Source organism: Coregonus lavaretus (genome assembly GCF_964263955.1).
Source record: "Coregonus lavaretus genome assembly, chromosome: 20".
NCBI classification, from domain to species: Eukaryota; Metazoa; Chordata; class Actinopteri; order Salmoniformes; family Salmonidae; genus Coregonus; species Coregonus lavaretus.
Window position 1 is genome coordinate 47,903,148 of NC_140007.1, and position 15,000 is coordinate 47,918,147.

A 15,000-nucleotide genomic window follows, 5' to 3' on the forward strand; every position below is an offset into this window, starting at 1 on the left:
TCCACAATATTTATTCCACAGGACAAAACTAGATCCAGGGTATGACTGCAATGAGTAGGTCCGGAGACATGTTGGACAAAACCCACTGAGTCGATGATGGCTCCGAAAGCCTTTTGGAGTGGGTCTGTGGACTTTTACATGTGAATATTAAAGTCACTAAAAATGTGAATATTATCTGCCATGACTACAAGGTCCGATAGGAATTCAGGGAACTCAGTGAGGAACTCTGTATACGGCCCAGGAGGCCTGTAAACAGTAGCTATAGAAAGTGATTGAGTAGGCTGCATAGATTTCATGACTAGAAGCTCAAAAGATGAAAACGCACTCTTTTTTAAAATTTGCTATCGTAAATGTTAGCAACACCTCCGCCTTTGCTGGATGCGCGGGGGATATGGTCACTAGTGTAACCAGGAGGAGAGGCCTCATTTAACACAGTCAATTCATCAGGCTTGAGTGAGGGATCTGATATTTAGTTGTCCTATTTTGAGATGGGAGATATTATCACAATCTCTTTCAATAATGACAGGAATGGAGGAGGTCTTTATTCCAGTGAGAATGCTAAGGCGAACACCGCCATGTTTAGTTTTGCTCAACCAAGATTGAGGCACAGACACGGTCTCAATGGGGATAGCTGAGCTGACTACACTGACTGTGCTAGTGGCAGACTCCACTAAGCTGTCAGGCTGGCTAACAGCCTGCTGCCTGGCCTGCACCCTATCTCATTGGGCTGGCTAACAGCCTGCTGCCTGGCCTGCACCCTGTCTCATTGGGGAGGCTAACAGCCTGCTGCCTGGCCTGCACCCTGTCTCATTGGGCTGGCTAACAGCCTGCTGCCTGGCCTGCACCCTGTCTCATTGTGGAGCTAGAGGAGTTAGAGCCCTGTCTATGTTGGTAGATAAGATGAGAGCCCCCCTCCAGCTAGGATGGAGTCCATCACTCCTCAGCAGGCCAGGCTTGGTCCTGTAGCACCCCTCCAGCTAGGATGGAGTCCGTCACTCCTCAGCAGGCCAGGCTTGGTCCTGTAGCACCCCTCCAGCTAGGATGGAGTCCATCACTCCTCAGCAGGCCAGGCTTGGTCCTGTACCACCCCTCCAGCTAGGATGGAGTCCGTCACTCCTCAGCAGGCCAGGCTTGGTCCTGTAGCACCCCTCCAGCTAGGATGGAGTCCGTCACTCCTCAGCAGGCCAGGCTTGGTCCTGTAGCACCCCTCCAGCTAGGATGGAGTCCATCACTCCTCAGCAGGCCAGGCTTGGTCCTGTAGCACCCCTCCAGCTAGGATGGAGTCCATCACTCCTCAGCAGGCCAGGCTTGGTCCTGTAGCACCCCTCCATCTAGGATGGAGTCCATCACTCCTCAGCAGGCCAGGCTTGGTCCTGTAGCACCCCTCCAGCTAGGATGGAGTCCATCACTCCTCAGCAGGCCAGGCTTGGTCCTGTAACACCCCTCCATCTAGGATGGAGTCCATCACTCCTCAGCAGGCCAGGCTTGGTCCTGTAGCACCCCTCCAGCTAGGATGGAGTCCATCACTCCTCAGCAGGCCAGGCTTGGTCCTGTAGCACCCCTCCAGCTAGGATGGAGTCCATCACTCCTCAGCAGGCCAGGCTTGGTCCTGTAACACCCCTCCAGCTAGGATGGAGTCCATCACTCCTCAGCAGGCCAGGCTTGGTCCTGTAGCACCCCTCCAGCTAGGATGGAGTCCATCACTCCTCAGCAGGCCAGGCTTGGTCCTGTAGCACCCCTCCAGCTAGGATGGAGTCCATCACTCCTCAGCAGGCCAGGCTTGGTCCTGTAGCACCCCTCCAGGGTCCGTCACTCCTCAACAGGCCAGGCTTGGTCCTGTAGCACCCCTCCAGCTAGGATGGAGTCCGTCACTCCTCAGCAGGCCAGGCTTGGTCATGTAGCACCCCTCCAGGGTCCGTCACTCCTCAACAGGCCAGGCTTGGTCCTGTAGCACCCCTCCAGCTAGGATGGAGTCCATCACTCCTCAGCAGGCCAGGCTTGGTCCTGTAGCACCCCTCCAGCTAGGATGGAGTCAATCACTCCTCAGCAGGCCAGGCTTGGTACTTTAGCACCCCTCCAGCTAGGATGGAGTCCATCACTCCTCAGCAGGCCAGGCTTGGTCCTGTAGCACCCCTCCATCTAGGATGGAGTCCGTCACTCCTCAACAGGCCAGGCTTGGTCCTGTAGCACCCCTCCAGCTAGGATGGAGTCCGTCACTCCTCAGCAGGCCAGGCTTGGTCATGTAGCACCCCTCCAGGGTCCGTCACTCCTCAACAGGCCAGGCTTGGTCCTGTAGCACCCCTCCAGCTAGGATGGAGTCCGTCACTCCTCAGCAGGCCAGGCTTGGTCCTGTAGCACCCCTCCATCTAGGATGGAGTCCATCACTCCTCAGCAGGCCAGGCTTGGTCCTGTAACACCCCTCCATCTAGGATGGAGTCCATCACTCCTCAGCAGGCCAGGCTTGGTCCTGTAGCACCCCTCCAGCTAGGATGGAGTCCATCACTCCTCAGCAGGCCAGGCTTGGTCCTGTAGCACCCCTCCAGCTAGGATGGAGTCCATCACTCCTCAGCAGGCCAGGCTTGGTCCTGTTTGTGGGTGAGTCCCAGAAAGAGGGCCAATTATCTACAAATTCTATATTTTGGGAGGAGCAGAAAACAGTTTCAACCAGCGATTGAGTTGTGAGACTCTGCTGTAGAGCTCATCACTCCCCCTAACTGGGAGGGGGCCAGAGACAATTACTCGATGCTGATGTTGTGGCAAATTCATCCTTATACTGATCAAAGAACCAAAGTGTTTCCAGAGTTTTTGTAGAATTCAGATAACTTAATTTCGATTAGATAAAGCCGAGGTGGTCTGCAGAGCATCTGATTTTCCACCTCCCAGCTCTTAGTTTATATAGTCATTTTACATTTTAGCTTAACCCCTCCCTCTTTGGTTCCACCATCACTGTCTCCAGTTTCCACATCTTGACCGCTCCGCCCACTTCCATCTTGACCGCTCCGCCCACTTCCTTAGTCTATGATAGTGGCGAAATCTGACTTCCCCTCCTTCTATGTATTTAGTTTGGAAACAATGGTGGTGTGAACAACCAAGCTTGTCCTGCACAATTAACAACCCTGTCATGTAAAAATAATCATGTTCAGTTTGAACTCTGTTCAACCCTGGCTCACCCTGGCTTGACCTGGAGATTGTTGTGGACATGGCAGGTCAAACATACCCAAGCCTAACCCCTCTCTCCCACCCCGTCCTGCTGTAATTAATCAGGAAGACGCCCAAGGAGAGACAAAGGGTCCAGCCTGAACCCTGTTCAACCATGGCTCGTTCCAGGGATATGCCCATGGAGAGCCACGGGGTCACAGTCTGGTTTCAGTCACTGATAAGATAAGACAACTGTAGAATTTGACCCGAAGACAGGTCAGATGCCCATTTCACACACACACACACCCAGTGAGAGGAACTAATTAAGTTATTGCCTAGCAACAAAGATATACGATGTACCAATCTAAAAAAAATCCATATCAATGTAAAAATCCACTTCACCAACACATCTTTCTAGCTGATTTACACACTGAAGCTTTGTTACTTTTGGTGACCTCTGACTGTTTCATCCTAACATCGTTGGTGCCGACGTGGATAACAATATCCCTATGCTCTCTACCCTCGCCAGTTTTAGTCTCAGCCAGCACCATCTTCAGATTAGCCTTTACGTCAGTAGCCCTGCCCCCTGGTAAACAGTGTATGATCGCTGGATGATTCTTTTTAAGTCTAATATTGTGGGTAATGGAGTCGCCAATGACTAGGGTTTTCAATTTGTCAGAGCTAATGGTGGGAGGCCTCGGCAGCTCAGACCCCGTAATGGGTAGAGGAGAGACCAGAGGAGGCTTGGCCTCTGACTCCGACTCGTTGATTGATGGGGAGAACCAGTTGAAAGTTTCTGTCGGCTGAATGAGCGACACCGGTTGAGCATGCCGACAGCATTTCTTTCCAGAAGCCTGAGAAAATTGTCTGGCTGCGGGGACTGTGTGGGGGGGATTTATACTACTATCTGTACTTACTGGTGGCACAGACGCTGTTTCATCCTTTCCTACACTTACATTGCCCTTGCCTAACGATTGCATCTGAAGCTGTGATAGCAACACGGTTATCCTCACCATAAGGCGATAGTTCTCCAGGGCGGCAGGTAGCTTAGTGGTTAAAAGCGTTGTGCCAGTAATCGAAAGGTCGCTGGTTCTAATCCCCGAGTCGACTAGGTGAAAAATCTGTCGATGTGCCCTTGAGCAAGGCACTTAACCCTAATTGCTCCTGTAAGTCGCTCTGGATAAGAGCATCTGCTAAATGACTAAAATTTATATTTTGAGTACAGGGACTACAATTAGATGGCATAGTGTTACTGTTACTACTTAAATTCGGCTGGTGGAGGTCCTGTAGAACCATGTCCAGATAAAGGGTCCTGTAGAACCATGTCCAGATAAAGGGTCCTGTAGAACCATGTCCAGATAAAGGGTCCTGTAGAACCATGTCCAGATAAAGGGTCCTGTAGAACCATGTCCAGATAAAGGGTCCTGTAGAACCATGTCCAGATAAAAGGTCCTGTAGAACCATGTCCAGATAAAGAGTCTGGGGTGAAAAAGTTGAATGGAAATAGTTGAGCGAGGACTAAACTAAGACGTTGGTAAATGGGTTAAAAGTCAAAACAGAAAGGTTTGGCAGATAAATAACAGAACCGAGACAAGTCCGGAAGTTGAGGGTGGAGCAATGAGGGCGTGCAAAGGCGTGACATACAGTGGGGAGAACAAGTATTTGATACACTGCCGATTTTGCAGGTTTTCCTACTTACAAAGCATGTAGAGGTCTGTCATTTTTATCATAGGTACACTTCAACTGTGAGAGACGGAATCTAAAACAAAAATCCAGAAAATCACATTGTATGATTTTTAAGTAATTCATTTGCATTTTATTGCATGACATAAGTATTTGATACATCAGAAAAACCCTTGAATGAGTAGGTGTGTCCAAACTATTGACTGGTAGTGTACATACATATATACATACACAAACACACACACACACACACACACACACACACACACACACACACATATCGTTCACATAATAAATTAAACATAATGTAAAAATATTCCTTCTTGATCTCACTCTCCCCCATGTGTGTGTGTGTGTGTGTGTGTGTGTGTGTGTGTCTCTGTGAGTGTGTGTGTGTCTCTCTCTGTGTGTGTGTGTGTGTGTGTGTGTGTGTGTGTGTCTCTGTGAGTGCTTGTGTGTGTCTCTCTCTCTCTCTGTGTGTGTATGTGTGTTTGTGTGTGTGTGTTTGTGTGTAGGGACTTCTGGGGCTGTACAAGGGGATGGGGGCCCCTCTGGCCAGCGTAGCTCCTATGATGGCCATTAGTTTCTTTGGGTTTGGACTGGGAAAACAGCTGTTGCAACCAGACCCCACTAAGACACTCATGTAGGTATTCATTTATTTTCTTTCTTTCTTTCTTTCTTTCTTTCTTTCTTTCTTTCTTTCTTTCTTTCTCTCTCTCTCTCTCTCTCTCTCTCTCTCTCTCTCTCTCTCTCTCTCTCTCTCTCTCTCTCTCTCTCTCTCTCTCTCTCTCTCTCTCTCTCTCTCTCTCTTCTCTCTTCTCTCTTCTCTCTTCCTCTCGTCTCTCTCTCTCTCTCGCCCTCTCTCTCTCCCCCTTCTTTCTCTATCTTTCTATTTCTCCCCACTCTCTTTATCTCTCTCCCCCCCTCTCTTTCAGGCCTACCCAGCTGTTTCTCTCAGGCTGTCTAGCAGGTGTTTTCACTACAGTGATTGTGTGTCCTGGAGAACGGATAAAGTGTTTACTACAGGTAAAGTGACTACACTCACTCCCTGCCCCTGTCCTTAACATCCCATAGCATCAACCCCTAGCAACAACCCCTAGCATCAACCCCTAGCAACAACCCCTAAATTGTACTCCCTAATTTAGCCCCTTCCCACTAGATCCTACTCCCTAAACCCTAGCTTCTACTCCCTAAACCCTTCCCCCTAGCTCCTACTCCCTAACCCCTTCCCCATAGCTCCTACTCCCTAACCCCTTCCCCTTAGCTCCTACTCCCTAACCCCTAGGTCCTACTCCCTAACCCCTAGCTCCTACTCCCTAACCCCTTCCCCTTAGCTCCTACTCCCTAACCCCTTCCCCCTAGCTCCTACTCCCTAACCCCTTCCCCCTAGCTCCTACTCCCTAACCCCTTCCCCCTAGCTCCTACTCCCTAACCCCTTCCCCCTATCTCCTACTCCCTAACCCCTATCTCCTACTCCCTAACTCCTAGCTCCTACTCCCTAACCCTTCCCCCTAGGTCCAACTCCCTAATCCCTAGCTTCTACTCCCTAACCCCTATCTCCTACTCCCTAACTCCTAGCTCCTACTCCCTAACCCCTTCCCCATAGCTCCTACTCCCTAACCCCTTCCCCCTAGCTCCTACTCCCTAACTTTGAGTTTGAGTTTATTTGTATTTTTACAAGCAACACGTAGCACGCAGACAGAGAAACATAGGACAAGCAACACGTAGCATCACTGGTCTGATTGGCCATTGGCCTTCAGCCATGTCTTTATGTTCACTGGTCTGATTGGCCTTCAGCCATGTCTTTATGTTCACTGGTCTGATTGGCCTTCAGCCATGTCTTTATGTTCACTGGTCTGATTGGCCATTGGCCTTCAGCCATGTCTTTATGTTCACTGGTCTGATTGGCCTTCAGCCATGTCTTTATGATCTTTGTGAAGGTGTGATAGGTGGGGCAGTTGTGTGTGTCTGATGGCAGTGTGTTCCAGATATGGGAAGCTCTCACAGAGAAAGCAGATTGACTAAAGGTGCTTTTCCTTAAGGGAACTACACAGTCACCTCTCATGGCAGACCTTGTGGATCTGCTGCTGTGGGTTTGGGTTTTCTGTTTAACCAAAGTACTAAGTGGAGGGGGAGGAGCCAGGCCATTTAGGATCTGGAATACAAGACATGCGTCGGTGTATTGCACAAGATTTTCCCAACTCAGGAGCCCATGCTTTCTGAGGATGTAACAGTGATGGTGGCTATTGGGCTTTCTATCAAGCACTTTGAGAGCCTGTTTGTAGACTGAATGGGTTTTAATGTTTTACAGCAAGCTTGGGCCCAACTAGTCAAGCAGTATGTTATGTGGGGCAGTATTATAGCATTGAAGTACAGTTTTGCTGCCTCTGTAGTCAAACAATTTCATATGAATTGGAAATTAGCCTGGTTGGATTTGGGGTTTTTTAGTTACCTTTTTCACCTGCTTTTTAAAGAGAGGTTGGAATCAAGTAGCCTATGATGCCAAGGCACTTAAAATGGGATACCACCTGGAGCTCCTCCCCTGACACATAGGCATCTGGCTCAGTAGCATCAGTTGCCCTCTTTGTGAACAACATGCAGACTGTTTTTTTCACATTGAGATGCAAACATGAGTCACTGAGTCACTTTGTAACCTGGACCATTACAGTAGTGAGTCACTGAGTCACTTTGTAACCTGGACCATTACAGTAGTGAGTCACTGAGTCACTTTGTAACCTGGACCATTACAGTAGTGAGTCACTGAGCCACTTTGTAACCTGGACCATTACAGTAGTGAGTCACTGAGTCACTTTGTAACCTGGACCATTACAGTAGTGAGTCACTGAGTCACTTTGTAACCTGGACCATTACAGTAGTGAGTCACTTTGTAACCTGGACCATTACAGTAGTGAGTCACTGAGTCACTTTGTAACCTGGACCATTACAGTAGTGAGTCACTGAGCCACTTTGTAACCTGGACCATTACAGTAGTGAGTCACTGAGTCACTTTGTAACCTGGACCATTACAGTAGTGCGTCACTGAGTCACTTTGTAACCTGGACCATTACAGTAGTGAGTCACTGAGTCACTTTGTAACATGGACCATTACAGTAGTGAGCCACTGAGCCACTTTGTAACCTGGACCATTACAGTAGTGAGTCACTGAGCCACTTTGTAACCTGGACCATTACAGTAGTGAGTCACTGAGTCACTTTGTAACCTGGACCATTACAGTAGTGAGTCACTGAGTCACTTTGTAACCTGGACCATTACAGTAGTGAGTCACTGAGTCACTTTGTAACCTGGACCATTACAGTAGTGAGTCACTGAGTCACTTTGTAACATGGACCATTACAGTAGTGAGTCACTGAGCCACTTTGTAACCTGGACCATTACAGTAGTGAGTCACTGAGCCACTTTGTAACCTGGACCATTACAGTAGTGAGTCACTGAGCCACTTTGTAACCTGGACCATTACAGTAGTGAGTCACTGAGCCACTTTGTAACCTGGACCATTACAGTAGTGAGTCACTGAGTCACTTTGTAACCTGGACCATTACAGTAGTGAGTCACTGAGCCACTTTGTAACCTGGACCATTACAGTAGTGAGTCACTGAGTCACTTTGTAACCTGGACCATTACAGTAGTGAGTCACTGAGTCACTTTGTAACCTGGACCATTACAGTAGTGAGTCACTGAGTCACTTTGTAACCTGGACCATTACAGTAGTGAGTCACTGAGTCACTTTGTAACCTGGACCATTACAGTAGTGAGTCACTGAGCCACTTTGTAACCTGGACCATTACAGTAGTGAGTCACTTTGTAACCTGGACCATTACAGTAGTGAGTTACTGAGTCACTTTGTAACCTGGACCATTACAGTAGTGAGTCACTGAGTCACTTTGTAACCTGGACCATTACAGTAGTGAGTCACTGAGCCACTTTGTAACCTGGACCATTACAGTAGTGAGTCACTGAGTCACTTTGTAACCTGGACCATTACAGTAGTGAGTCACTGAGTCACTTTGTAACCTGGACCATTACAGTAGTGAGTCACTGAGTCACTTTGTAACCTGGACCATTACAGTAGTGAGTCACTGAGTCACTTTGTAACCTGGACCATTACAGTAGTGAGTCACTGAGCCACTTTGTAACCTGGACCATTACAGTAGTGAGTCACTGAGTCACTTTGTAACCTGGACCATTACAGTAGTGAGTCACTGAGTCACTTTGTAACCTGGACCATTACAGTAGTGAGTCACTGAGTCACTTTGTAACCTGGACCATTACAGTAGTGAGTCACTGAGTCACTTTGTAACCTGGACCATTACAGTAGTGAGTCACTGAGTCACTTTGTAACCTGGACCATTACAGTAGTGAGTCACTGAGTCACTTTGTAACCTGGACCATTACAGTAGTGAGTCACTGAGTCACTTTGTAACCTGGACCATTACAGTAGTGAGTCACTGAGTCACTTTGTAACCTGGACCATTACAGTAGTGAGTCACTGAGTCACTTTGTAACCTGGACCATTACAGTAGTGAGTCACTGAGTCACTTTGTAACCTGGACCATTACAGTAGTGAGTCACTGAGTCACTTTGTAACCTGGACCATTACAGTAGTGAGTCACTGAGTCACTTTGTAACCTGGACCATTACAGTAGTGAGTCACTGAGTCACTTTGTAACCTGGACCATTACAGTAGTGAGTCACTGAGTCACTTTGTAACCTGGACCATTACAGTAGTGAGTCACTGAGTCACTTTGTAACCTGGACCATTACAGTAGTGAGTCACTTTGTAACCTGGACCATTACAGTAGTGAGTTCTGGTGCAGCTTGTTGTTTGCTCCTTGCATGTACATACATCACTGTATCATCTGCAGACATTTGAACTTCAGACCCAGTGCAGACAGAAGGCAGATCATTAATGGACAGGCTGAACAGGAGGGGCCCCAGTATTGACCCTTGGGGCACGCCCACATCATAGCTGAGATTGGGTGACAGCTCATTGCTCACTCTGACGCACTGGGTTCTGCCTTCAAGGTCTGATTTCATCCATCTCAAGGCATCGGGGGGAAAAGTTGAACTTGGACAGTTTTGTGATGAGAACCTCATGGTTAACAGTATCAAAAGCTTTCCTTCGGTCTGGAAATACAGCCCCAACAGCGCCCCCCTTTGTCCATCTTGGACTTCACATTTTCCAGAAGAAAGCAGTTGGCCGTTTCTGTGGAGTGTTTTGCTCTGAAGCCAAACTGAATGGAGTGTAATGTGAAGGGGCTGTTGTTGAGGTGGGCAGTCAGTTGCTCTGCTACTTTCCAGCACCCTTCGACACCACAGGTAGTATACTAACAGGCCTGTAGTTACTCAAGTCAGCAGGGTCACCTGATTTAAAGATGGCCGTTATTATGGCCGACTTCCAGACCCTTGGAAAGACTGCCTGACCAATAGATGTGTTGGTAACCTTAGTAATGGGGCCAATGAGTGACTCTATGTCGTTTTTTAAGAAAGGTAGAGTCCAGCCCTAACACATCTTTGGCTTTAGTGAGCTAATCACTTTGTTCACCGCTGACTCCTACTCCCTTCCCCTTAGCTCCTACTCCCTAACCCCTTCCCCCTAGCTCCTACTCCCTAACTTTTAGCTCCTACTCCCTAACCCCTTCCCCCTAGCTCCTACTCCCTAACCCCTTCCCCCTATCTCCTACTCCCTAACCCCTTCCCCCTACTCCCTAACCCCTTCCCCCTATCTCCTACTCCCTAACCCCTTCCCCCAGCTCCTACTCCCTAACCCCTTCCCCCTAGCTCCTACTCCCTAACCCCTTCCCCCTATCTCCTACTCCCTAACCCCTTCCCCCAGCTCCTACTCCCTAACCCCTTCCCCCTAGCTCCTACTCCCTAACCCCTTCCCCCTATCTCCTACTCCCTAACCCCTTCCCCCAGCTCCTACTCCCTAACCCCTTCCCCCTACTCCCTAACCCCTTCCCCCTAGCTCCTACTCCCTAACCCCTTCCCCCTAGCTCCTACTCCCTAACCCCTTCCCCCTAGCTCCTACTCCCTAACCCCTTCCCCATCTCCTACTCCCTAACCCCATATCTCCTAGCTCCTACTCCCTAACCCCTTCCCCCTATCTCCTACTCCCTAACCCCTTCCCCCTATCTCCTACTCCCTAACCCCTTCCCCCTAGCTCCTACTCCCTAACCCCTTCCCCCTAGCTCCTACTCCCTAACCCCTTCCCCCTAGCTCCTACTCCCTAACCCCTTCCCCCTAGCTCCTACTCCCTAAACCCTCCCCCATAGCTCCTACTCCCTAACCCCTCCCCCCTATATCCTACTCCCTAACTCCTAGCTCCTACTCCCTACCCCCTACCCCCTATCTCCTACTCCCTAACCCCTTCCCTATAGCTCCTACTCCCTAACCCCTTCCCCCTATCTCCTACTCCCTAACTCCTATCTCCTACTCCCTAACCCCTATCTCCTACTCCCTAACCCCTATCTCCTACTCCCTAACTCCTATCTCCTACTCCCTACCCCCTATCTCCTACTCCCTAACTCCTATCTCCTACTCCCTAACCCCTCCCCCCTATATCCTACTCCCTAGCTCCTACTCCCTAAACCCTTCCCCCAGCTCCTACTCCCTAACCCCTCCCCCCTATCTCCTACACCCTAACTGTTAGCTACTACTCCCTAACCCCTACCCCCTATCTCCTACTCCCTAACTCCTATCTCCTACTCCCTAACCCCTTCCCCTAGCTCCTACTCCCTAACCCCTTCACCCTAGCTCCTACTCCCGAACCCCTTCCCCCAGCTCCTACTCCCTAACCCCTTCCCCCAGCTCCTACTCCCTAACCCCTTCCCCCTATCTCCTACTCCCTAACCCCTTCCCCATAGCTCCTACTCCCTAACCCCTTCCTCCTAGCTCCTACTCCCTAACCCCTTCCCCCTAGCTCCTACTCCCTAACCCCTTCCCCCTAGCTCCTACTCCCTAACCCCATTCCCCATAGCTCCTACTCCCTAACCCCTTCCCCATAGCTCCTACTCCCTAACAATACCCTAGGCACTAGATGGACCTGACAGGATTGGATAGATAACCGTCTCCTATTAAATCCCTCACTCTGGGGGTGTGTGTGTGTGTGTGTGTGTGTGTGTGTGTTTAGGTGCAGGCCAGCAGGGGGCAGCAGGCAGTGCGGTATGCAGGTCCTCTGGACTGTGCTGGATAGATAACTATTTGGGTGTGTGTGTGTGTGTAGGTGCAGGCCAGCAGGGGCCAGCAGGGGGCAGTGCGGTATGCAGGTCCTCTGGACTGTGCTGGATAGATAACTATTTGGGTGTGTGTGTGTGTAGGTGCAGGCCAGCAGGGGCCAGCAGGGGGCAGTGCGGTATGCAGGTCCAGGCCAGCAGGGGGCAGTGCGGTATGCAGGTCCTCTGGACTGTGCTCTCAAGCTGTATAAAGCACAAGGCATCCGCTCCATCTACAAAGGAACAACACTCACACTCATCAGAGGTACAGACACACTCACACTCATCAGAGGTACAGACACACTCACACTCATCAGAGGTACAGACACACTCACACTCATCAGAGGTACAAACACACTCACACTCATCAGAGGTACAGACACACTCACACTCATCAGAGGTACAGACACACTCACACTCATCAGAGGTACAAACACACTCACACTCATCAGAGGTACAGACACACTCACACTCATCAGAGGTACAGACACACTCACACTCATCAGAGGTACAGACACACTCACACTCATCAGAGGTACAGACACACTCACACTCATCAGAGGTACAGACACACTCACACTCATCAGAGGTACAGACACACTCACACTCATCAGAGGTACAAACACACTCACACTCATCAGAGGTACAGACACACTCACACTCATCAGAGGTACAGACACACTCACACTCAGAGGTACAGACACAAGACACACTCACACTCATCAGAGGTACAGACACACTCACACTCACACTCATCAGAGGTACAGACACACTCACACTCATCAGAGGTACAGACACACTCACACTCATCAGAGGTACAGACACACTCACACTCAGAGGTACAGACACAAGACACACTCACACTCATCAGAGGTACAGACACAAGACACACTCACACTCATCAGAGGTACAGACACAAGACACACTCATCAGAGGTACAGACACACTCACACTCATCAGAGGTACAGACACACTCACACTCATCAGAGGTACAGACACACTCACACTCATCAGAGGTACAGACACACTCACACTCATCAGAGGTACAGACACACTCACACTCATCAGAGGTACAGACACACTCACACTCATCAGAGGTACAAACACACTCACACTCATCAGAGGTACAAACACACTCACACTCATCAGAGGTACAGACACACTCACACTCATCAGAGGTACAGACACACTCACACTCAGAGGTACAGACACAAGACACACTCACACTCATCAGAGGTACAGACACACTCACACTCACACTCATCAGAGGTACAGACACACTCACACTCATCAGAGGTACAGACACACTCACACTCAGAGGTACAGACACAAGACACACTCACACTCATCAGAGGTACAGACACAAGACACACTCACACTCATCAGAGGTACAGACACACTCACACTCATCAGAGGTACAGACACACTCACACTCATCAGAGGTACAGACACACTCACACTCAGAGGTACAGACACACTCACACTCATCAGAGGTACAGACACAAGACACACTCACACTCATCAGAGGTACAGACACACTCACACTCATCAGAGGTACAGACACACTCACACTCATCAGAGGTACAGACACACTCACACTCAGAGGTACAGACACAAGACACACTCACACTCATCAGAGGTACAGACACACTCACACTCATCAGAGGTACAGACACAAGACACACTCACACTCATCAGAGGTACAGACACACTCACACTCAGAGGTACAGACACAAGACACACTCACACTCATCAGAGGTACAGACACAAGACACACTCACACTCATCAGAGGTACAGACACACTCACACTCATCAGAGGTACAGACACACTCACACTCAGAGGTACAGACACACTCACTCATCAGAGGTACAGACACACTCACACTCATCAGAGGTACAGACACACTCACACTCAGAGGTACAGACACAAGACACACTCACACTCATCAGAGGTACAGACACAAGACACACTCACACTCATCAGAGGTACAGACACAAGACACACTCATCAGAGGTACAGACACACTCACACTCATCAGAGGTACAGACACACTCACACTCATCAGAGGTACAGACACACTCACACTCAGAGGTACAGACACAAGACACACTCACACTCATCAGAGGTACAGACACAAGACACACTCACACTCATCAGAGGTACAGACACAAGACACACTCACACTCATCAGAGGTACAGACACACTCACACTCATCAGAGGTACAGACACACTCACACTCATCAGAGGTACAGACACAAGACTTTACCCTGTGTGTGTGTCTTTAAATCTATATTGCATCCCATGATAGCAATACAAATCATGTGATAGTTCAGCATGACTAACTAGTAGTTCTACCCTGGATTGATATGTACAGTTGAAGTCTTACATACACTTAGGTTGGAGTCATTAAAACTTGTTTTTCAACCACTCCACACATTTCTTGTTAACAAACTATAGTTTTGGCAAGTCTGTTAGGACATCTACTTTGTGCATGACACAAGTAATTTTTCCAACAATTGTTTACAGACAGATTATTTCACTTATAATTCACTGTATCACAATTCCAGTGGGTCAGAAGTTTACATACACTAAGTTGACTGTGCCTTTAAACAGCTTGGAAAATTCCAGAAAATGATGTCATGGCTTTAGAAGCTTCTGATAGGTTAATTGACATAATTTGAGTCAATTGGAGGTGTACCTGTGACTATATTTCAAGGCCTACCTTCAAACTCAGTGCCTCTTTGCTTGACATCATGGGAAAATCAAAAGAAATCAGCCAAGACCTCAGAAAAAAAATGGTAGACCTCCACAAGTCTAGTTCATCCTTGGGAGCAATTTCCCAACGCCTGAAAGTACCACGTTCATCTGTACAAACAATAGTATGCAAGTATAAACACCATGGGACCACGCAGCCGTCATACCGCTCAGGAAGGAGACGCGTTCT

At 48.9% G+C, this 15,000-nt stretch overlaps 1 protein-coding gene across 2 annotated transcripts in view; it reads left to right on the forward strand.

The window, feature by feature from the left end:
• Positions 1–15,000, forward strand: part of LOC311147822 (mitochondrial carnitine/acylcarnitine carrier protein-like) — a 73,241-nt gene that overhangs the window by 9,067 nt on the left and 49,174 nt on the right. For both annotated transcript variants that reach the window (XM_084184615.1, XM_084184614.1), the window contains exons 3-5: positions 5,337–5,464; positions 5,757–5,847; positions 12,159–12,318. In XM_084184615.1, coding sequence (XP_084040741.1) covers positions 5,337–5,464; positions 5,757–5,847; positions 12,159–12,318 — 379 coding nt within the window. The remainder of the gene's footprint in view (positions 1–5,336; positions 5,465–5,756; positions 5,848–12,158; positions 12,319–15,000) is intronic.